Source organism: Mercenaria mercenaria, chromosome 1, assembly GCF_021730395.1.
Source record: "Mercenaria mercenaria strain notata chromosome 1, MADL_Memer_1, whole genome shotgun sequence".
Lineage (NCBI taxonomy): Eukaryota > Metazoa > Mollusca > Bivalvia > Venerida > Veneridae > Mercenaria > Mercenaria mercenaria.
Genome location: NC_069361.1, coordinates 52689256 through 52714017, shown reverse-complemented (window position 1 = coordinate 52714017; position 24762 = coordinate 52689256). Strand labels below are relative to the sequence as shown.

At 34.8% G+C, this 24762-nt stretch overlaps 1 protein-coding gene across 4 annotated transcripts; it reads left to right on the top strand.

Moving 5' to 3' along the window:
- Positions 1 to 238: 238 nt before the first annotated feature.
- LOC123537771 (leucine-rich repeat protein 1-like) lies at positions 239 to 18180 on the top strand. 4 transcript variants are annotated; one of them, XM_045321587.2, is made up of 6 exons: positions 239 to 324; positions 8892 to 9078; positions 10847 to 10945; positions 14837 to 15037; positions 15828 to 16357; positions 17615 to 18180. In XM_045321587.2, the coding sequence occupies exons 2-6, from the start codon at positions 8893 to 8895 to the stop codon at positions 17865 to 17867; spliced, it is 1269 nt and encodes a 422-aa protein (XP_045177522.1). In that variant the 5' UTR covers positions 239 to 324; position 8892; the 3' UTR covers positions 17868 to 18180. The 4 variants fall into 4 exon arrangements, with proteins under 4 accessions (XP_045177522.1, XP_045177531.1, XP_045177512.1 ...); XM_045321596.2 differs by lacking the exon at positions 239 to 324 and adding an exon at positions 1366 to 1415; XM_045321577.2 differs by lacking the exon at positions 239 to 324 and adding an exon at positions 4868 to 5187.
- Positions 18181 to 24762: the final 6582 nt, after the last annotated feature.

Here is a 24762-nt window from a genome sequence, read left to right as displayed (position 1 = left end):
TTCCCTGATTCTGTTGATCTCCATCTCTAATGGAATAAATCAATATGTGTGTGAGATCGTCTGCTAACAGAGATATTTTTCTCATTGTAAGAGAGAACAGTATTTTACCTTTTCTATTTGGGAATATAAGGAAAATTTGTATTAACGAAATAAATCAATTTATTATCTTTAAAGAAGAATGAAATGATAGTTTACTAAATCGGATGTGATGACAACAATATACTTCAAATGCGTATAGATTTTATGCAGACCGGAAGTATTCTTTCGCGGAATATTTGATTTGTAAACAAATGATTCAAATATCGAGTTTTGACCAATATTAAGGTAGATATTTATTTTTGCAAGACGTATTTATCGATATATTGAACTTTGACAACCATATCGACTTTTTGTGATGAGTGATTTGGTTAGATATGTCGAGGCAACAGAAAAAAGACTTTCCAAACATGAATGTAATTGAAATTTCGCGACGTGCTTGATGTCGAATCCCAGACGTTTCACCCCCAAGACTTTTCCTCCCCAAGACATTTCACCCCCAAGACTTTTCCTCCCAAGACTTTTCACCCCCAATTTTACAAACCCTAGACTTTTCACTCCCAATTTTTAAAATACAGAAAATATTGTAAAATATTTTGTTATAATTTGGAACCGGTTCCGGACGAATAAGTCTGGAGTCTAGGGAACCGATTCCGGTTCGCTAGCCACTGCCTTTTTTTATTTTGTATAGGTTATTAGGGCATTTACGAAGATAGTTCACTACTTTACGGACCATACAAAATGTACACTGAATTAAGGGGATTGTACATGTAGTCAGCTTAGTCAAGTGATCTTAATTTCAACTATTTGTGACTTCTAAATTATTAATTTTTTCAGTGTTATTCAAATTTATTTAAGTTTTAATTATATAATATCAATAAATATGTGGGTAGAAATAGATTACAATAGTAGATGCAAATATTAACTAGGAAATAGAATTAGAAGGGTATATGTTTACTCTATGGTATTAAAAAATTAGATATTAGCCCAATTTTGATATTAAACAGGTAATATGAGTATTTATAAGTGAAATATGATGTGGAATTTATTTTTATGATATTTTTATATATTTAACAAGATATGATAGACTTGTGTAACTCACTATTGAGTGACAGCATTCAATACGTTTAATGTTCAAGTTTAATATATGTAACACATTTTGTTTTGTGATAATATTTCTGTATGTTGATCAGACGGAAAAAGAAAAAAATTTAACTAATATTACTATTTCAGTCATTAATTTCATTGTAGGTCAATATTTCTAAACTCTTAAGAGGTGTGGTAATTTAATCAACACCTTTTGATTGACATAAATAGTCAATATTTCAAACACTTCACAGGTGCTGTGATTTAATCGACACCTTTGGGTAGTCAAGAATGTAAGTGTTAAATTAAAATGTATTAACTTACTAACTTCTACTTTATCATATTTTAATTAATCCAAACCTTGACTGATCTTATGGAAATCAATAACAAACAAAATTATACTTTATATCACTGTTTACTTCAAAGACTTTTCTTTATTTATTTACAGATACACACTAACGTCTTATTTATTTGCAGATACACACTTATGACTTAAAATTCACCACATGTAACCACTTTTTTATTTATTTACTTTCAGTTATTAAAATTACCTCTAAGCAAGTAATATATTCTTATAAATCAGGGCCCTCGTTTGCCGATTTTTGGGGCCAAAATTCTGCCCCGTTCCCCCCTCGAAATAGTATGTTTTTTTCCCCCCAAGTATAGAAAAATTCCCCCTCGAAAGAAAAAAAAAATTCAAGAAAAAAATTGATACCCGATAGTCTTAGGAGCGTCTCGTAACTTAATGGGCCTGATAAAGTTTTACTGATCCGTATAATACGCGCGTTTTTCAGTTCCCCGGATGCGTGTATGCAAAGTTACTTCCATTTGAAAAAAAAATGTCGCATAATGCAAAATCAAAATCATACCGTAAAAAGATCACGGATGCAACGGGCGAAATGCGCAAAGATTTGCTTTTTAAGCAGCATGCCCTCAAAAAACAAACTACTGTCACGGACACTGCTGTTTCACCAGGGCCAGACATGCACGATCAGGTAGATACAATGAAGGGAAGCCCTGCTACCGATAATGACGATGACGTTAGTGTGAATAATTTTATATTAAACTCTGAATAAGGCCTAAAGAAAAGATAAAAGAAAATAAAAGTTGCCTGTTTTCAATAGATTATGTTCTGTACGATACTTCAGGTATATTCACATTAGTTTGATATCTGTAATACTCAATCGACCTTAATTTAAGGGGTTATGATCAGATGTCATATCTCCAGAATGAATTCCCCCCTCCCTTGAAAACGACGCGAAATTCCCCCCTCCAAGGGCCCCGGGCCCCAGTCCCCCAAAATGTAGAGAGGGCCCTGTAAATACAATATAATCATATGAACTGATACACACTTCTGACTTAAGAATCACCACATGTAACCACTAAATAACACCGCACTTCCGGCTTAAGGATCACCACATGAAATCATTAAATAACACAGTTCACAACCTGGTGACAATGTTCTCTTCTTCAAGAATGGCATTGCTGGCACCTTCACATTGCAGACCATAGATTTTGGCACACTCCTTTAAAAGTTCACTCGTGCTTATCATATTGTCAGCATAACTTGCCCATAGCTTTTGTATTTTCTTCTCAACATCACGGTATACAGGCCTGATTCTTCTGCTAGTGGTTCCGTCTCTCACTAGATTCAGTTCATACGATACCAACTCTGCCTCATTCCGTAGGGCTGGTATTAGGCGGTAGAAGTTCAGGCTTTGGCTCCCTGCCTGGCGGTTGAGCCGATGGTGCCAACCTGTAGTAAAAACAGTAAATATTAAGTAACAATTCATAATTTTTTAAAGGTATTGATCCACATAATTTATAGTTTAGATGGGTATTCATTGAAAATTTATTGACCAAATACCTAGCAGGGGAGACTGCAAGGATATGCATGCTGATCTTGATCTGCACTTGTCACAAAGGCAGGTAATTTGCTGCAAGCATATTAAGGATTAAAATAATGCTCTTCTGTTGAAGTAAATATCTAAATATAAATTATTTCAAGGTGAGCAGAATACATCTTTAATGAGTCACTTTCCAAACTCAAGTTCTTGTCAATCAAAAGGTGTTGATTAAATCACAACACCTTTGAAGATTTAGAAATATTGACTATTTATGTCAATAAAAAGGTGTTGATTAAATTACAACACCTATTGAGAGTTCAAAATAATGAAACAAGGTTTTTGTTTGTTGTATCTACATAATTTGAACATTAGAAAACAATTTAAGAGTTAAGGATAATAAACTAATCATAATATTCTGACTGACCCTTTAAAGAACATCAAAGAACAAAAATTACATAATTATTTAATTAATCGGTTGTCTTTTCAAAAAACTTTGAAATAAATTTTAAGCTGGTAATTTATACCAAACTTTCAAACCTTGAAAAACAAAACTAATGTTTATAACATCAAAAAATATTTTACTTTGTAGTTATTATTATCAAAAGTACTTTTATTATTTCAATCACTGAACATCAAACAAAGGGATTAAACTATTTTTAACTTTTTCAATTATTATCAAAAGTACCTTAAATCATCAAAATCACATTTTCAATTATTGAACAAACAAATAGATTGAAAGATCAGTTTGTAAATAACTTATTTTTTAAAGTTTTTGGTAATCTCTACTTATAAACAGCATAGAATAAAATATCTTTTTATATGTATTAAATCATGAAATTATATATATGAAATTATTCATAATCCCAAAAATAACTTTATAATCATATTTTCTTATAAAAACAAATTGGGAGTGAAAAGTCTTCATATGCTATAAAACACCAGACTTTTCACTCCCAATTTGGGGGTGAAAAGTCTTGGGAGGAAATGTCTTGGGAGGAACAGTCTTGGGGGTGAAACGTCTGACACCCCTTGATGTCAGGCACATAAGTCAAGTACCCAATGCTCGGCCAGTCCAGTGCTCGTCCACCTAATATTCTTTATTGTTTATCAAAAATAAAACTTGAAAACCTTGCTTTTAGTGTTTGTTTATTTTTCAATGTAAGGATGCCAATTCAAAATCGATGTAACTCATTGCAGACTTGGAGCGGTCTTCTGCACATGCCCGAGAGTTATTATCAGTTGTAGCGCACGCATATTTTTGCATGTCCGCATGCATTTAGTGTACAATATGCATAAAATACTGACTAAAGGTTAGGGTTAGTATCACCATGGTTACAAAATATATAGATTTTAGATATTTTCGTTCAGATTTAGTTAATCCGGTATGTACCGGAGTCTGTAATTTAAACCGGCGCTCCAAGTCTGCATTGATGGGTCAAATCTGTGTCGGCCAAGCGCTTGTTTTTTCTACAGCAGACGAAAACGGTCAATAGTGACAGCTGTCACTTTGCGTTTTCTGAGTTAAGATCACCGCACTCTATGGTAAAAACGTTTATCTGTATATTTTCTTACATAAATATTTACAAAAATGTATATTCTATTGAATTATATACAGAATAAACAAAATTTCATGTTTTTTTTTTACTGCAAAAATTTGCTTCTATCGGCGGCACCGTCGGTGTTATCACTGTAGATAATAGCCCGCACCGCACCCGCCCCCCTACGTTAATGAGTTAAACTATTTGTTATTCGTTTAAATTCAAATATATAAACTTTTTTTTTATTGTATTAGAGTTAATTACTGTTGCATTTGTTGTTACCTGATTGGTTTCATTGTTTTAGTTTGACTGAAAGAAAAATGTACTAATTGAAATACATGTAGGTTTAATATGCAGAGCTCCAGATAAGATGCGTATTTGCGTAAATACGTTTTGAAATTTACAAAAAACGCATTTAAAATCAAACCTACGCGTACTGATACGCATTGAAAAAACGGGATACGTATTTTACTCGATTTAAGTGCGTAATCCAATTTTATCGTAAATCAAGCACATCCTTTTTGTAATCGAGTACAACAAACAAAAATGGCGTCTCATAAAAGCAAACGCAAACGATATTGTAAAATAATGCCATTTTCTTCTTCAAGTATATAAGTGTGTGACAAGAGATGACTCGGACAATGCCTATCGCTAAGCACGTGATCTATGATATATTATGGGTAACTGTTGAAAAAGCCGAAGCACCATACATGTAGGTGTTTTTGAAAAAAAAAACATTGACAGTCAAAAGTATCACTGGCTGTTGATATATCGCAGTGGTCAGTAACTGGAATTAAGATGTAGTGTAAGATGTAATTTATGCAGTAAACAAAATGTTAAAACTATTTGAATGAAGGCTCAAAAAATATTCAGGAAAACAGCATTGGCCGACAAAGGCACTTCAGCAGAGCACATGAATATCAGAAAATTATACAAACGAACAGTTATTATTATTACCCTTTTAAATGATTTCGAATTCTGAAAAAACATTTAGAATTCTAAAATACCCTTTTGAAAAAAAATCTAGGAGTAAAATACCCTTTGAAAAAAAAACTAGGGGGTAAAATACCCTTTAACCTAAAATCTTATCTGGAGCTCTGGATATGTATATTTACCTATTTCAAAATATTGAAATATTGTAATGTTGTTTTACTCATATTTTTTCTACAAACTTTTAATAACATGAAAATATAATAAAATCAAAGCACATACCTTTCACAAGCGCTTTAAATGGGTGGACAAGCATCGGTTCGTATCTGGTGAAATTAGTGGTGTTTGACCTTAGTTGCACCGCACTTATTTTACTCCGAAATCTGTGATCAATCAGGCGCTTGATCACTGGACCTATTTTCTACAATGGTGTACTGTTTAAAACACGATTCTGATCGAAACTGAACAACTTCAGTAAAACAGTATTAGCAATAATGTAATGAAAATGGCCGTGCATTGGTAACTTGACACTAGACTTAACTCTTTTGGCTTATCAGGATGACTTATTTTATGATCTGATATTTTTTAGTTGTTATCCCTCTAAGCCTTATCCATATCTGCATTTTACTGTTAGGCAAACAAAGACATTAAAATCTAAAAAAAACTGGCAATTTCACGGGTGGCAAAATACAAGTTTTGTCCGTATTGCCAGTGTTTTCCCTGACACACAAATCCTGCATCATAGTCGTCTGAGAAATGACCCATAAAAATAAATTCTGTGTGTCATAGTGGACGCTAGTCAAAATAATTCGACGTTCAGATTGTTTTATGTTTGTGACGGGCAATCTAAAGGTCAAAACTTTGAAGGACCAAAATAATGGAAGATAAATTCACACAGTACACAGTTATGTAAAGTTATTGATCTTATTGCTTGCGCGTATTGGCGTGTACGACACGGTAAACGTTAATTGTCTACAGTACATACATAGGTTTAAATCACCAGAAAATTCGTAATTTTGGATATTATTTGATAATTTTGGCATAAACCAATGAGGAACTTTCGAGTATTTGACACGAGTGGGGATATTGCCCATATGAAAACAATATCTCGATATTTCCTAGGATCGCGTCAAATTAGTTGGACTAAGTGGACACAATTTCTTGAAAATCTAAATCAGACCAATTTTGTTTACAAAGAGCGATTCTCCGAAAATGTACATTCAGTTTCATAATTATATGCAGATTGCCTCACCTATTTTCTAAATATGCATCGATTCCCATTTCACAAATTTAATAACCAGTCTGATACTTTGACTGATTAAAACTTTGTAACGGTTGTTATCACTGCTCGCTACTAGTACCAGTAGTACCAGTCTTGATCACGTGGCCAAAATAAACCAAATAACATAAAAATTAGTAATTCAGCATCATCCGCGTAGATCTATAATCGGTATTACTTTTGTTAACATTTTGTTTTCTGCTAGAAATGTTGATCGAAGTTTTATTTTTATAACAACACCAAAGCAGGGCCCATGCTGTCGTTCACCGCTGCTGGCGAAAATGGATTTTTCTACATAATGTTTGTTCTAAATTGTAACCTTAAAGAATTTTTGACAATATTACTTTATTAGCAGCATTGCATTTGAATTAGATCACCTGTTTGTCTACGAGTTAACATTTGATTAGAACACTTATGTTTCTACTATAACACTGGTAAAACCTAAAGCACATGTATAAATAAAGTCAAACATCAGCTGTTTTTACCCTCATTTTATTCAGTGACAAATACGAGGAAACAATCACTAGTATAAGTAAAACAAAGTTTTATTCAAAATATTAAAAGTATACCTGTATGACCCCCAAAGTTTGCAAATAACAGCCAGATGTGAAAAACGGGGGGTCACAATGACCCTCATTTTCAAAAGCCAAGGGAAAACTCTGGTATTGCCCAGGTTGTCCCAACGCTTGTACGGACAAGTGAAATTTGACCAGAATTTTCTATATAACTATCATACGGACAAGTACAAAATATCAATTATTAAACAACAACAGACAAGCAAGTCGAAATCAGATTTTGCCACCCCTGTGCAGCAATATACTCTGACATAATACTGGTCAGACTTACATGCTGTCATAAATTAGACATTTATATTCATGTAGAAACTTCAAATGGGTTGAATATAACTCATAATTTGAAATAAGAGACTTGACTTTCTTTGAAAATAAGAAGTGACAGGTGTGAGGAGATTTCTATTCTGACGCCGATTTCAGTACAATTTACTACAAGGCAGTGGCTAGACAGCCGAATTACTATATCATTATATGTAAATATTTTGTAATTGCTTTTAAAAACACTACACTATGATTGATGAACATCCACAACATTGAATTATCATACTGTCAGATTGTTGAAAATTAAATTACTATATTATTATATGTGGAGACTGACAAAAAATATTTTTTTTTTACTAAATTTCCTTGAGTTTTCCTGTATTATGGCAGTGCCTGTTTGCACTACACAAAAACTGATAACAGAAATGGATTCTACAGGGAAAATCCTATCTGACTGTGAAGTTTCATGAGTATAGCATAAAAAATAAAATAGTTATGAAGATTTGAAGTTGAAAATTTCCCTTTCTTTGGTCCACGAACGCGAGTTGATTTCCTGTATACTATACTTGGTAAAAATTTCTAGAAAAATGCGACTTATGCCAAACTTCATTTCTTCTTAACTTTTTTATTTTTTACCTGCTTTAAGATATTTCAAAAATTTAAACTGTTCTGAGTTAGGAAAACACTGCCCTCTGGATTTTGGAACTTTAGCTGGGGTTGCTAATATTTAATAGTAAAGCACAAGTCTGACTTTAGCTAAGTCATGGCTGTGACTCTTTTTCAAGAGTGGGATTTAAACAAGCCCTTACTCGGACAGGAGTGCTGTCAAAAGTCTGGGACGCAATCATCTTGTGTAATTTGAATTATTACAAGTTTTAAACTGCTTCTCTACAATAAGTGTTGAATGAGTTAAAGCCTTATATAATTACAAATGAGCCATGCCATGAGAAAACCAACATAGTGTGTTTGCGACCAGCATGGATCCAGACCAGCCTGCGCATGTTCGCTAACAGTTTTTCTAATTCCAATAGGCTTTGAAAGGGAACAGCATGGATCCTGACCAGACTGTGCGGATGCGCAGGCTAGTCTGGATCCATGCTGGTCGCAAAGCCACTATGTTGGTTTTCTCATGGTGCGGCTCAAATTTGTAATTTTGACTTGGTTTATAAGGCTAGCAATCTGATGTAGTTACTAGATATCAGTTTGAATGATACATTATACACATGTTTTCAGAAATGCACTACCAAATAATGTGAGAAATAGTGTTTTTGGCACAAAGTGAATTTTCTAGGAAGTCAAGAGGGTGTTTATTTCATTAATGATCTTTTCTTTAAAATTTCAGCATGAGATTGTCGTGTGACGTAGATTGTGTCAATAGAGCTTTGGCAACTCACAACCTGAAGAAGGCAGGAAAATCAAGCCATGCACAGCTGTCTATAGGGAGAAAGCCAGGCAATGGACCACTCAAGGAAAACACACTTTACATCATGCTGTGCACTGCAAAAGACAGAAATGGGACTAAGTATCCTGTAAATTATTAGTACACTTTTTTCGTTAAAAATTGTTTCTCTTCTTTCTTCATTGTTTATGTCCATTGACTGTGTAGGACAAGATTTCACTTTAGCTTGATAATGTTTCCCTGAGAGGTAGCAGGTTCTGTACTTGTTTCCGGTTGATGTATCCCTTGTAAAGTTTAGTTGGGATTTGAACCTGTATCTTTACTGTGTTATGTGCTTTAATAGTAACAGTTACCTTTAACTTTACGATACTCTGCAGCCTGAATGGATTGCTTACAAGTATCTTTCCAGCTATGCTAGCTGGTGAAGTAAGGTATATCAGGACAGCCATTTGACCTCTTGAGATCAAGCCTTTAAGACGGGGCTTGTAATTAACAACTGTGAGACCCTATTGATGAAGGCTTTTAAAATTGATTGAATGCATATAAAGTCTCTTGAATAGTTACTTGGGAAATGAATTTTTAAGTGACTCAGCAGTTTCATGTTTCGAAGAAGATTTATGTAATACCGGTATGTCCTAATTTATCATGAAAATTGGCCTGTTTCATTACAGTGAAGTTCTCATTTGATTTTAGCAGCTGTTAATTGTACCCCCCGACAACAAAGTTGTAAGTGGGGTATACTGGTTTCAGGTTGTCTGTCTGTCCGTAGACACAATCTTGTGTGCACCATCTCTCCTCATCCCCTTGACACAGTTTAATGAAACTTCACACAAGTGATCAGTAACAACAGTAATTGTGCATGGGGCATGTTAGGTTCTTTCAGGGAAAATATTTGCACAGTTACGGGACTTTGTTTTTTGTTACTATACTATATACATAGACACAATCTTGTGCGCACCATCTCTCCTCATCCCCTTGACACAGTTTAATGAAATTTCACACAAGTGATCAGTAACAACAGTAGTTGTGCATGGGACATGTTAGGTTCTTTCAGCAAAAAAAATTGCTGAGTTACTGGACTTTGTTTTTTGTTACTATACTATATTATATAGACACAATCTTATGCGCAGCATCTCTTCTCATCCCCTTGACACAGTTTAATGAAACTTCACACAAGTGATCAGTAACAACAGTAGTTGTGCATGGGGCATGTTAGGTTCTTTCAACAACAAAAATTGCAGAGTTATGGGACTTTGTTTCTTGTTAACATACTATGTACATACAGTCTTCATATGCAATCTTGTGCGCGCCTAATCTTCCGAACCCTTGCACACAATTTAATGAAACTTCACACAAGTGATAAGTACCAACCCTAGTTGTGCATGGTGCATGTTACGTTCTTTTAGATAAATATTCTGCATAGTTATGGGACTTTGTTTTTTGTTACTATACTATATACATACAGTCCACATAATTATGCAATCTTGTGTGTGTCAAATTGCAATGTACTGTGTCAGTGCATGTGGGGGGTACATTCATCACCTTTAGTGATAGCTCTAGTTTTAATTTTTCATTAAAAACTAAGATTATATTTATGCACTAAGCAAAATGGGCTGGACAGGTAAAAGTTTGGGTTTATTTACTAAAAGTAAGTGTCCCCCCACCAAAAAAGAAAAACAAAATTTTGTTCAAGCCCAGTTGAACCCATCATTGATTGCAGTCACACACCCTCATATAATTATGACAGTAGTACTGGTTTTCAAGGGAAAGGAACATGTCTGGAGGTGGATTCATTAAAATCATTTAAAAAAAAAATCTGAGTAATAGAGCAGAATTAAGAATACTTCATGTTCAAATGTGATCAGAGGCATTCTAACTGATTTCTAATTTTGTTTCAGATAAAAGACAATATTATGCAAGTTTTTACTAAGTTTGTCAGTGAGGGTAAAGCCACCATTAGATTAAAACAACCAGAACAAGATATTTGCATCAGCAAGGTAGGTTTATTCCGAGGAAAACTTATATATTTATAGTGTTTGTTTTATTGATGTCTTCATGGCAGAATGGTTAAGACTGCCACACCACCTTGGTACCCAGGTCTTTTTATCCCCCAACGAAAGTCGGAGGGATATAGTTTTGGCGTTTTCCGTCCATCCGGAGCCATACCTAGGAAATGGTTGGGAATATTTATATAAAACTTCATATACCTGTTCACCACAATGAGTTTTTGCGGCCTGCCAAGTTTCAGTCAGATTGCCCTAGTAACACCAGAGTTATGGCCCTTAGAAGTTTCTAGTGTTAACTATATAGGGTACTATAAATATGGCAATTTCTGCATCATAACTTTTGATATATTTGACCTAGAACTATGAAACTTAAACAGACTTTAGATCACCATAATGTGGTTGTGTACACACAATTTTGTTCAGATTTATTTTGTTAATTAAGAGTTATTGCCCTTTAATTGTATAAAAATCCACATATTTGTACATGACAAACTTACCATTTGGTAGAATTTCATTAAATTTCTTTCATTCTTTTACATGGACATATATTGTAAACATGTGAACTTGTGTACCCACACCTGGTCACCCCCTTACCTTGATCTTATTCCTTATTTTAGATTTTTTTCAAACAAACGTCATATACATGTTCACAACTATGAGGTTATGGGGCCCATCAAGTTTCAGTCAGATTACCCAAGTAACACCAGAGTTATCGCCCTTAGAAGTTTCTAGTGTTAATAGCTATATAGGGTACTATAAATATGGCAATTTCTGCATCATAGCTTTTGATATATTTGACCTAGAACTATGAAACTTAAACCAAATTTAGAGCACAGGCTGTCTAGCGTCCCTAAAATTCCTACTTTTTCCTATTTTTTTTCAATTTGGCTAAAATTCCTATTTTTTCAAAAAAATCAAAGGAAATTCCTAAAAAGGCCCTATTTTTTCACAAAGATTCCTAATTTTTTAACTTTTTTGCAATGATCAAAAAGAGAAAATGTTTTAAATGTTGTTTAAAAGTTCTTCTAATTCAGAAAAAAACAATTTAGCACAGTTCAAAACAGTGGAAAGCTAGGAGACGTCTTTTCTGTAAATAAAGCACTATTTCTGAGTTACTTTTATGTCAATCACATAAAGGTAAGCACATTACATGGTCTTTAAAGTCCATATTTTGATTTGAAAATTCCTAAATTTAGCCCTAAAATTTCCTTAAAATTATACCAAATTCCTAATATTAGCTCTATTTTTTTGTACAAATTGCCCTAAAATTAGCCCTAATTTTTTGTCGGGATATGCTAGACAGACTGAGAGCACTACAATGTGGTTGTGCACACACAATTTCGTACGGATTTCTTTTGTAACTTCAGAGTTATTGCCCTTTAATTGTCTAAAAATCCACATATTTGTACATAACAAACTTACCATTTGGCAGAATTTCATTAAATTTCTTTCATTTCTTTTCCCTGAATATTTATTATTAAAATGTGAAGTTGTTCACCCACACCTGGTCACCCACTTGCCTTGGTCAAACCCCCTCCCCCTCCCATAAAAAAAATAAAAAAAATTTTCATGCCATATTTTAGATTTTTTTCAAACCTTCCTTGAATATTTATCAACATGCAAGGTGTACCATTCCCCCACCTTGCATTTGAATTAACTGCATTTAATTTTAAAAGCTAAGCTTATTACAGTATTAAAGCATATCTCATCTTTAGTCAGGATCAAAGTATCATACATTTATTATGTACTCTTTAATTATGTCTCCCACTATACAGTGGTGTGGGAGACATATTGATTTACTCCAGTCTGTGTGTCTGTCTGTCACAAAGCTTGTCCGCACTCTAAATCGAACATTTCTCATCCGATCTTCACCAAACTTTAATAAAATGTGTCTGCCAATAGGTGCTCGGCCAAGTTCTATAACTAGCCAAATCGGCTTAGGCACTTCGGAATTATGGCCCTTGATTTACCAAAAACACTCAGATTTCTTGCGCAGTTTTACCCCTAAACCGGCGTCTATACTACTAGTAGTATAGGCGTCCTTTTGGTATCAAGAAAGCGCATGCACATGTGGATTAAGTAAACAGTATATAAAGACTGACTTACTATTTAGATGATTAGGCAGTTGTGGGAGACATGTGCTTTTCTCAAAAGCATCTCTAGTTAAACATTTGTTTTCTGTTAAATTGATTTTGACTAATGAAATTATTTGCTTCTTATTAACATCTTTAACTTTTTACTGGATATATTTTTTTGCCGTTCCTCACCACAAACCCTTTTGGTGGGGGATACCAATTCATCAATTTTGCTTGTTTAGCTGTTATTTGGTCATGTATTTGCAGTTAAGAAAAAAAATTTGCAATCCTGCCCAAATTTACAGTTACAGGTTTGTGTCTTTCGGTGAGAACGCAGATCCTCAGACATGTAAGTTGTTGTTAAGAAAGCGATACATGTGCTTTACAACTATTTGTTCACCTAATTATTAATATAATCCATAAAATCAACACTAACCATAAAAGTTGAGTTCTAAAACAACAGTTGAGTTCTAAAACAACTGCAGTGAAACTGCTTTCAACATGTACTAAAAAGTCATCTAGACACAAGTTAAGGTCATGATTTGTTTTAGCAGCAGCCAAAATGAGAGTCACTCATGTATAAAGTTCACAGTGGTTAAAGGGAAGCAACTCAAACAGCTCAAACATAAAAAGTAACACTTTGCCTTAACCTTTCATCTTCACTTCCAAAATGCTTTTAATTTTATACATTTGATAGCAAAACTAGATTGAGCAGCTATGCAAATATAGAATATGCATGCTTACATTGTTAGAAATACTGCTTTCAATTTTGGAACATGAACTTGCACATTTAGATTTATAAAGGGAGATAATTGAAAACAGTGCGTTCAGTTCTACATGTATTTCCTTCCATGTTAATCAGTAGACAAACCATTGACAAATATATGAGCCGCGCCATGAGGAAACCAACATAGTGGGTGTGCGACCAGCATGGATCCAGACCAGCCTGCGCATCCGCGCAGTCTGGTCAGGCTCCATGCTGTTCGCTTTTAAAGCCTATTGGAATTGGAGAAACTGTTAGCGAACAGCATGGATCCTGACCAGACTGCGCAGATGCGCAGGCTGGTCTGGATCCATGCTGGTCGCAAACCCACTATGTTGGTTTTCCCATGGCACGGCTCATATGAGAAAACAATCATTGAAAGTCAGATTTAACTAGAAGTTATTATATTTAATGTTCATAACAATACGTGAGACATCCACATTGTAAACAAAAGCATTTGTAGCATCTAAAGGTAATTAAACCTGAAGACATGGGTTTTGTGAAATAATTCCTCATAAACATTTTTCATTAACAATAATTAGATAATAGAAATACATGATATACCTGTCATGATTGGTTTAAAGTTGTTTTCCCTATATGGTTACCACAGGAAAAAAAAAAAGAGGCAGTCCCAAAGCAAAGATGAGGTTTTTTTCCCCCTTTTGTGAACTTAGATTTTTTTCAAACATTTTGGGTCTTTAGATAGATCTAGTCAGATTTCTAAAAATATTACAGAAAAAAATCTGTATAGAAAGTATGTTTTGTTTCAATTTTTCCAAATTTAGGTGATTTACGGAAATCATTATTTTCCCTATCTAGTAGTGTTTACGGCATTCCCACAATGGTGAATAAAGGGTTCGTTTTTCACTGACATGGAAACAAACAGAAACTTAAACACAGAAGACTGGTAAAATTTACCTTGTTATGTTTCAGGATATTTGGTTTGTTCATAACACAAAGGGAGGTCACATTTAGGCAGACTTACATTGTTAGGTTACAGGACCTTTCTTATGTACATTTGTATTATTGTTACCCTTTCTTCAGGCAGATGTTATACAGCTGAAGAGCTTTCTAAATGTGTTGCGGCAGGCATTGCAGGGGAAAAATCTGGACAGTATCACATTATCAAGTCTTGCTCCAGCATCAGCAAAGAATATAGAGAAACCCAAAACAAACCTCGTCATTACAACAAAGAGAGATTACCCACTGACAAAAAACTTTCCAATGTCATTGGAGTCATTGCAGGTAATGGTACTGCTGTTTGGCAACAAGGTTTTTTCCTTGATTGCTCTTTAAATATAAAACAATATTATCCATAGTCACAGTATATAATTATCATTCTTTTGAAGTCCAAGATGGGTATTTTAAAGACTTTTTCAATTTTCAAGAAATCTTACAATTAAAAAACGATCTTCATTGCGTATTAATTTTGTTATGTTGAATTTCTGCCATATTGAATACCAAAAAAATTTCAGTTGCAATTTCAATTTTTGCTTTATCAGCTAGACAAATATTTACATATAAATGTAGCCTGAGTAGGGATATCGCATGTTTATTCTTGTTATAACATCTGCTGTATCCCAAGGCATTGGTTGGTGCTAGAGCCCTTTAGGGGAGCGTACCAACGTATCCCAAAGGATTCTGCAGATATAACACTAAATGAACATTCACTATTAAGCTATTCTAGCATAAAATGTATAAAAAGTAAGGCAAAAAAACCAACAACATACATTATGTTAAAAAACAGGAAAGGAGTGAGTATGGTGTTGGAAATCAGTTAAAATATCTTTGTTATTCGACACTTGCTCAAGCAATTTTTGTGGTCCCCTACCATTTTCCCTATAATATTTCATGTTTTTATGGCTAAAAACCTTACATTACTATAGCATTAAGCTCCTACTTTTGCAACCTCAAGCCGTATGTTTTGCTGTACTTCAAACTGGCTTTTATCAAGAGTGTTGAAAATGTTTAAAACATTTTGACCTAAAGATTTCACATGTAGAAATGATGAACACCTGACCTTTGGTAATTCCAGGTATCGGAGTGTCGTATGAAAAGAATTGACTCAAGAATATTCAACCTGAGGAACTTGACCAGACTTGACTTGAGTAACAACAGCATTGAAATCATCCCAGATGAAATATCAAAATTACAGAATCTTTCAGAGCTAAAACTGGCACACAATAATATCACAATTTTCTCACCAAGTGTTTGTTTAAAGGAATCCTTACAGAAATCGTTAAATCTCTTAGACCTAAGTAATAATAAGATACAGAAACTGCCTTTACAGATTTGTGAACTTGTCAACCTTGTAAATTTGAAATTTGACAATAATGAAATGGAGGTACTGCCACCGACGATTGGTCGATTACATAGACTGCAGTTTATATCAGCATGTAATAACAAGTTACGTACCCTTCCTGCAAGCTTCATGAAACTGAGATTAGATAGTGTGGATTTGTTTGGAAATAGTTTTGATGTGATAGAGAACTACCAAATTTCAGCAGGATCTGTTGATGTACCAACACTGGTGGAATGCGCTGCAAGGTCTATAAAGAAATCCAGGTTAGTTTAATTAGGTACCCACATGTTTAGCTAAAAAAATAGCAGATCCATGGATGGCTGGGTCAGCAGTTCAAACATCTGATGAGGCATATGTTCTCTGTGACAATATCATAGAAGACAATAGTGTCTGAAATCATTTGTCCTCCGCCTCTGGTTCATGTTGGAAAGCTGGTAGTTACTTGCAGAGAACAAGTTTGTATAGGAACACTGGTTTGGATAAATGCCAGCTGTCACATTACTGAAATACTGTTGATAGTTAAAACGGCATTGAACCCGAAATAAACCAAGTTTTAATATATGAGGTTTTTTATGTCAGATACATGTATGAATGGCTTTGAATCATTCTCATACTCGTAGGGGCCTGCATGGCTGTGTGGTTAAGGTCATTGACTTCAAATCACTCTGCTCTCACCTCAGATTTCAAACTCAGTTCCTTGTGTGGAAGCCATCCAGCAGGCTTGAAACGATGTTGGTCTATCTGACTGAAGTAATGTGATGACTCTCCCTCCTTTTAAAGCTGTAAAGTGGCCGTATGATATAAACTTAAATCCTAACAAAAAATCTTCAGACAATGTCTATTTATGGAGATGAATAACAATTTCCTGCATATGATTTAGGGGGTATGAAATTCATTTTGGAAATTCACTTGCCACCCAGACAAGTAACATCAGAAATTGCGACCAGCATGGATCCAGACTGTTCGCTTTCAAAGCCTATTGCAATTAGAGAAACGTTAGCGACCAGCATGGATCTAGACCAGACTGCGTGGATGCGCAGGCAGATCTGGATCCATGCTGGTCTCAAATGCACTATGTTGGTTTTCTCATGGCGTGGCTCATTTGTGTCAGTGTAAGAATGTATTACTGGTTGTAGAAGTGTAATGGAAAAGTCAGCTTGAGGTAAACAGTTCAGCAAATACATTTACCCAAGAACAAGATATTTTCATCATACCTACAACTGTTTATAGATTCTTTTTTTCTACAAATAATGGAAGAAAAATATATTAACTAATTACTTTAGTTGTTATAATATTTTCTTACAGTAGTTGAAAGTATGAATTAAGGTATTCATCCATGAAATAGTTCTGTCTTATTCAGTTAAGTCTTAGAGTGATCCTACACCCTAGGGTGTAAGGAGGTTCCAATGAAGATTTGCCAGTACCAGGAAAACACCGGAAACTTGTCTCGTACGAAAGGTAACTATTATTATAAATATCTTTTTAATATCAAGTTTGATGAATTCTGTGAATATTTTCAGGGTGCCTTATTCGGAGGAGGATCTTCATTTACATCTGTGTAGATACCTGGACTCTGCCAGGCAGTGTTGGTGCGGTAACTACTGTTTCCAGTGTAGTGTACGGTACACCAGCAAGGTGGACTTACGACGAGTAGCCAGCACCGTGACAGCAGTTGATGTACAAGGCGGGACGGGAGTACCTGTAGAAGGATTTCTGTGCTCACCACAGTGCCTGAAGAAATTTCAGAACAATCCTAATGCCTATTGGAAATAGGAAGAGTTTATGGTTCAAACATAGAAGAAACGCTTTTTGTTCAAAGTGCTACATTACTATATAAACATTTGTATTTAAAAAGTGACAATTTATATACCCTTTTAATGTAAAAAAAATGGGTTTTGTACATATAGGCAGGGCCATCATTTGTGTTTTTGAGATCAGCGATGTCAGTTTTTATGTACTTCAGTCCTCTTACAATTTTCATCTAATTAAAGTGAAACCTGGTAGGTGGCTTGGTAGGTAAATATTTATATTTTTCTGCTTCATGTTAGGCTTTTCCTGAAGCATTTGAATAAATGTTTTAATTATTTTTCATTTTATGATTTATCAAATCAGATGTTAGAGACAGTTCACTTGATGAATATTCAAGGCTCTACTACAAAGCATCCTTAGGCTAATTATAGAATGTATGTTAGAGTAGCCATTTCCTTAAACCAGACAATTTAACCCGCCTGCTTAGCTCAGTAGGTAGAGCGTTGGTCTATGGATCGCGGGTCGCGAGTTCAATTCTCAGGTGGGGCGTAAGTTCTCCGTGACGATTTGATAAAAGACATTGTGTCTGAAATGTTTCGTCCTCCACCTCGGATAATTCATGTGGGGAAGTTGGCAGTTACTTGCGGAGAACAGGTTTGTACTGGTACAGCATTCAGGAAAACTGGTTAGGTTAACTGCCGGCTGTTACATGACTGAAATACTGTTGAAAAACGGCGTTAAACCCAAAACAATTAAACCAGACAAAACTGGAAGTAGTAAATATGGCCTTATCTGTCTAAGTCACAGTAATGTCTATTCTGAAACATTCGCCTTTGTCCTTGAAAAAAGATGATTTATTATATGCCAGAAAGCAGCATATTATAATGTTATAAAGCCGGTCTCTGTCTGTCCGTTCCTTAGCAATTTAGTTACCATTTGCTAACTCTTGAACCCCACAAAGGATTTCAAAGAAACTTGACACAAATGTTCACCACATCGAGATAACATGCAGAGCTCATGTTTTGGATGGCTTGCTTCAAGGTCAAGGTCACACTTCGGGTCAAAGTTCATATGACTTTGTTTTGTGTCCGTTCTTCTTGAACAACTTAAAGGATTTTAAAGAAACTTGGCACAAATGTTTACCACATCGAGACGATTCCCAGCGTGCATGTTTCAGATGCCTCCCTTCAAGGTCAAGGTCATACATTTGGGCGTATATTGCTCTGCATTGCTCAGCTCTTGTTAGCTTGACTATTCAAAGAATAGTCTAGCCCTGGCGTCGGCATTACACCTTGGTTAAGAAATTTTTGCATACAAGTACATACAGCTATCATTTAAAGGCATATAGCTTTGAAACTTATTTTTTTCTTTTTCTAGGTCAGTTACCAACCTCACTGGGTCAAGTTCCATAACTCTGACATGTATTTTGAGCAAATTATGCCCCATTTTGGACTTAGAAAATTCTGGTTAAAGTTTTACATGCAAATTACTATCTCCAAAACTAATACAGATATTGAATTTAAACTTCACATGTGTCTTTGGGGTTATAAAACTAGTTGATAGCACCAAGTCCCATAACTCTGACCTTCATTTTGGCCAAATTATACCCCCGTTTGGACTTAGAAAATTCTGGTTAAAGTTTTGCATGCAAGTACATACAGCTATTACTAAAAGGCATATAGATTTGAAACTTATTTTTTCTTTTTCTAGATCAATTACCAACCTCACTGGGTCATGTCCCATAACTTTGACATGTATTTTGGGCAAATTATGCCCCCTTTTGGACTTAGAAAATTCTTTTATAAGTTTTACATGCAAGTTACTATCTCCAAAACTAATGCAGATATAGAATTTAAACTTCACATGTGCCTTCGTGGTTATAAAAATAGTTGATAGCAGCAAGTCCCATAACTGTGATATGCATTTTGGTCAAATTACTTAAAACTGTTTTGATATTTAACCTTTTTGGGTAATATTTTCCTGCTTCTTGGACAGTATTTTGAATAGTTGAGCTTGGCTGTCTTACGGACAGCTCTTGTTGGTTTTGCAGTGAAATAAATAAGTTTTAATAATATCTGTCTTATGAAGTGATCAGAGACTAAATACATGTTTTCCTTTTGAGTCTTCTCATTGGTCTATGGAATTAGCAGCTGCTGCCTGTTTCCAATATTGTGACCAACCGTTTATCAGTCGTCACACTTGAACATGAGTAAAAAAAGGTAATTGTGTATGATTTCATTACAAACAAAAGCAATACAACTGAAATGTTGATAGTTTAATTTCTAAGTTAAAATCAATAGGGTAATACAATATCTTGTCATTGGAAACATTGTGATCACTATGTCTTATAGAAAATTTGTATTGAAAGATAACAGGAGTTTTCTCTACATTTCTTCACAATTTACAAGGAAAAATATAATTTGCTTAGGAAAATCAGTACAAATGAGTACATGTCATGATAAAATAAATAAAAGCAAATGGCTGTTTCAGAGGATGAGGTGCATGGTGACCCAAACAAAACAAGAGGACCATGATGTTCCTGAATCGCTCACCTCTTCCCACATGACCCAGTTTTGAGTATGACGTCGTTTTTTCTATTATTTGACATAGTGACCTAGTTTTTGAGCTCATGTGACCCAGTTTTGAACTTGACCTCGATATTATCAAGATAAAAATTCTGACCAATTTTCATGAAGATCCATTGAAAAATATGGTCTCTAGAGAGGTCACAAGGTTTTTCTATTATTTGACCTATTGACCTAGTTTTCGAAGGTAAATGACCCTGTTTTGAATTTTACCTAGATACCATCAAGATGAACATTCTCACTAATTTTCATGAAGATCTCATGAAAAATATGGCCTCTAGAGAGGTCACAAGGTTTTTCTATTTTTATAACTACTGGCCTAGTTTTTGACCGCACGTGACCCAGTTTCGAAACTGACCTGGATATCATCAAGGTGAACATTCAGATCAATTTTCATGAAGATCCATTGAAAAATATGGCCTCTAGAGAGGTCAAAAGATTTTAATAATTTTAGACCTACTGACCTAGTTTTTGACCGCAGTTAACCCAGTTTCAAATCTGACCTAGATATCATCAAGATGAACATTCAGACCAACTTTCATACAGATCCCATGAAAAGAATGGCCTCAAGAGAGGTCACAAGGTTTTTTTATTATTTGCCCTACTGACCTAGTTTTTTAAGGCACGTGACCCAGTTTCAAACTTGACCTAGATATCATCAAGATGAACATTCTGACCAATTTTTATGGAGATCCATTCACAAGTATGGCCTCTAGAGAGGTCACAAGGTTTTTCTATTTTTAGACCTACTGACCTAGTTTTTGACTGCACATGACCCTGTTTCGAACTTGACCTAGATATCATCAAGATGAACATTCAGACCAACTTTCATACAGATCCCATGAAAAATATGGCCTTTAGAGAGGTCACAAGGTTTTTCTATTATTTGACCTACTGACCTAGTTTCTGATGGCACGTGACCCACTTTCGAACTTGACCTAGATATCATCAAGATGAACAATCAGACCAACTTTCATACAGATCCCATGAAAAATATGGCCTCTAGAGAGGTCACAAGGTTTTTCTATTATTTGACCTACTGACCTAGTTTTTGATGGCATGTGACCCACTTTCGAACTTGACCTAGATATCATCAAGTTGAACATTCTGACCAATTTTCATGAAGATCTCATGAAATATTTGGCCTCTAGAGAGGTCACAACGTTTTTCTATTTTTAGACCTACTGACCTAGTTTTTGACCGCACGTGACCCAGTTTCAAACTAGACCTAGATATCATCAAGATGAACATTCAGATCAATTTTCATACAGATCCCATGAAAAATATGGCCTCTAGAGAGGTTACAAGGTTTTTCTATTATTTGACCTACTGACCTAGATTTTGACCGCACATGACCCAGTTTCGAACTTGACCTATATAATATCAAGATGAACGTTCTGACCAATTTTCATGAAGATCTTGTGAAATATATGGCCTCTAGAGAGGTCACAAGGTTTTTCTATTTTTAGACCTACTGACTTATTTTTGAAGGCACGTGACCCAGTTTCGAACTTGACCTAGATATCATCAAGGTGAACATTCTGACTAATTTTCATGAAGATCTTATGAAATATATGGCCTCTAGAGAGGTCACAAGGTTTTTCTATTTTTAGACCTACTGACCTAGTTTTTGATGGCACTTGACCCAGTTGCGAACTTGACCTAGATATCATCAAGATGAACATTCTGACCAACTTTCATAAAGATCCCATGAAAAATGTGACCTCTAGAGTGGTCACAAGCAAAAGTTTACGGACGCACGCACGCACGGACGACGGACACCCCGCGATCACAAAAGCTCACCTTGTCACTTTGTGACAGGTGAGCTAAAAAAAGGGGAAACAAAACACTTGAACAAAACACTAATATTATACTGTGTTTTGATGATGTTTTATTAGCTTAAATGTGTTGTATACATAATAGATTAAAGCCAAATTCAAAAGTGATGAATCAGTAGCTGTACATTTTAGACTGGTCTCAGAAAAGTTTATAATCTAAAGATCTTTAATGGACGAGACTTTGGGTGGATGCTCGTCTTAAATTTCTTTACAGGGATTTTTTTCAGACTGCAATAAATCTAAATGTCAATTGTCATAATAGGCCTACTTTTATTATAACTTTTAATTTCAGTGTATTGATTTTATTGCTCTCAAGATACAACTAATTAAAAAATCTTGCCTTATAAAACTTAACTCCATTTATATGTAACTGTATTCATGGTAAAGATGAAGGAATAACATTTGAATTGATTCCAAAACAAAGTCTATTTTATCCAAGTGAAAAAGACAATTGTAATCATAATCATCAATGACAATTAGGGGTGTAACGATACATCGAAATATCGATGCATTGCGATACTGACTGTCCCGATAGTATGCATCGATAGAAAAGTCACGATCCAATAACAATCGCCGATAGTTCCTTCGACAATTGATAGTTTCGATAGTTTTACAATTTTAGTAAATACAGAAATAATTTATAAACCAAGAAACAGAGCCTGACTGAGCTTTCATTTGCGCCTCGGAAAATGTTTACGTCTCCATTACAATAATTACCCTCACGGAATTAAACTACCACAAAGGACTGGGAAGTCTGGGAGATAATAAATAAATTTGGTTTCTTAGAAACTTTGATTGAATATATTTAAATAACCTGTTAATCTTAAATGAGAAAAATGTACAATGGAGAAAGTAGGCTACTTGTATGATATAGCAAACTGTTCTGTAGGGCCCGCATTTAGTACTCGTACCCCTTAGTCCGATCCGTCAATTTTCGTCTTTTTCGATGATTTGGGTTATTAAAAATGTTGACATTCGCAACAAAATGGCCGATTCGTTTGAGTATACCTTGCATAGGTTTATTGTTTTACTTATTGTTTCAAAGCCAAGGAAGGCAAGGAATAGAAAAAAAATGTTAAAAATATTTAATGTTAGATTTATTTCTGTCCATTTCAGTTATACAAACATGTCTCAATATGTATTAACAGTAATCACAAACAGTGCCGTGTCTTACACTGAGTAACAATGCCAGTTGGTAGTTTTACTGTATAAAACATGGCGGCTGATAACTATTGCAATAGTATCGCAATAGTAACCTGCGATAGAATAGTATCGCAATAGTTTTTCAGCAATATCAATAGTATTGCAATAGTCAGAATTGGCCTCAATAGTCACCCTTAATGACAATGTATGCATGTTTGCGACATACTTTTTAAACATCATACCAAAGAGCTATAAATAAATAAATGTATAATTTTATACTTCTTTGATCAAACCAAGGGCTTATTTAAATCGGTATTAAAGCATCACGATGGCCACTTTCAGATTCACTTCCAATATGTAGATTCAGCATGATTATGTGTTTTGTCGAGATTTTCTAATGTTAACTGTGACATAATCACATCAGAATGTCCAAACTTAGTACTGATTTGAATAATATTACTCAGAAAATTTCAAACTTTTACCGAACAGTGTCGGTGTTTGAAATATATATTGTTTGACATCCATTGTACAAAGTGAGATTAATTCAGGAACGGTTGCGAACATCACAGTTAAGTTCAGTTACACTTTCCTGCGAAATATGCTACTTTCAGTCATCATTAAATCCAATTATCTAAATTTGCGGCAAATTCGAAAAGCATAAGTGAGCCAGGTGTTACGAAAATAAATTGGCCAGCACACTTGTCACATAAATCAATGGCATGTTTGTCGCGTGTTGATTTAATCTATTTTGTAAACAGTACTATGACCATGTGTTTATTGGAAAACAATGATCTCTGATTGGTCGAGAGCGTAAAGCGCCAATGCAAACTCCACCTTTGATTGACAAGTACTTTTTTTGTGTACACAGTAAGCTATACATCCAACAAATTTTTACGCATCCTGTGGACTCGCAGTTGGAATATTTTGGTGTCCTTTTCCAAAAAGTATACATACAAGAATTAAGCGTTCCGAGAACCCTGGTTTATAAATCTGAAAGGCCATGTGAGGGTTTAACACTTACCATGCTGGACAAGTCATGATTAATTCTGCCTTTGCAACCATTGTAGATCCTGATCAACCTGCACATCCATGCAGTCTGATCATGATCATGATCTGCACAGTTTGCTGTTCATCCAGTATCCTTTTGGTATGCACCCCATTTAACAGTTAATGGTACTGTCCAAATCAAAAGATGGACAAGTTCATTATAGAAATTTAGCAGGGTTAGGGTTATGATTTGCATCCAAACGCTATCGAGTTATATAATGATATTTCGTAATGGCACATTTTCTGTTGTTTGGCATTATGGGTCCAATGGAATTGCTAAATGAAATGCAATTATTATCATAAATA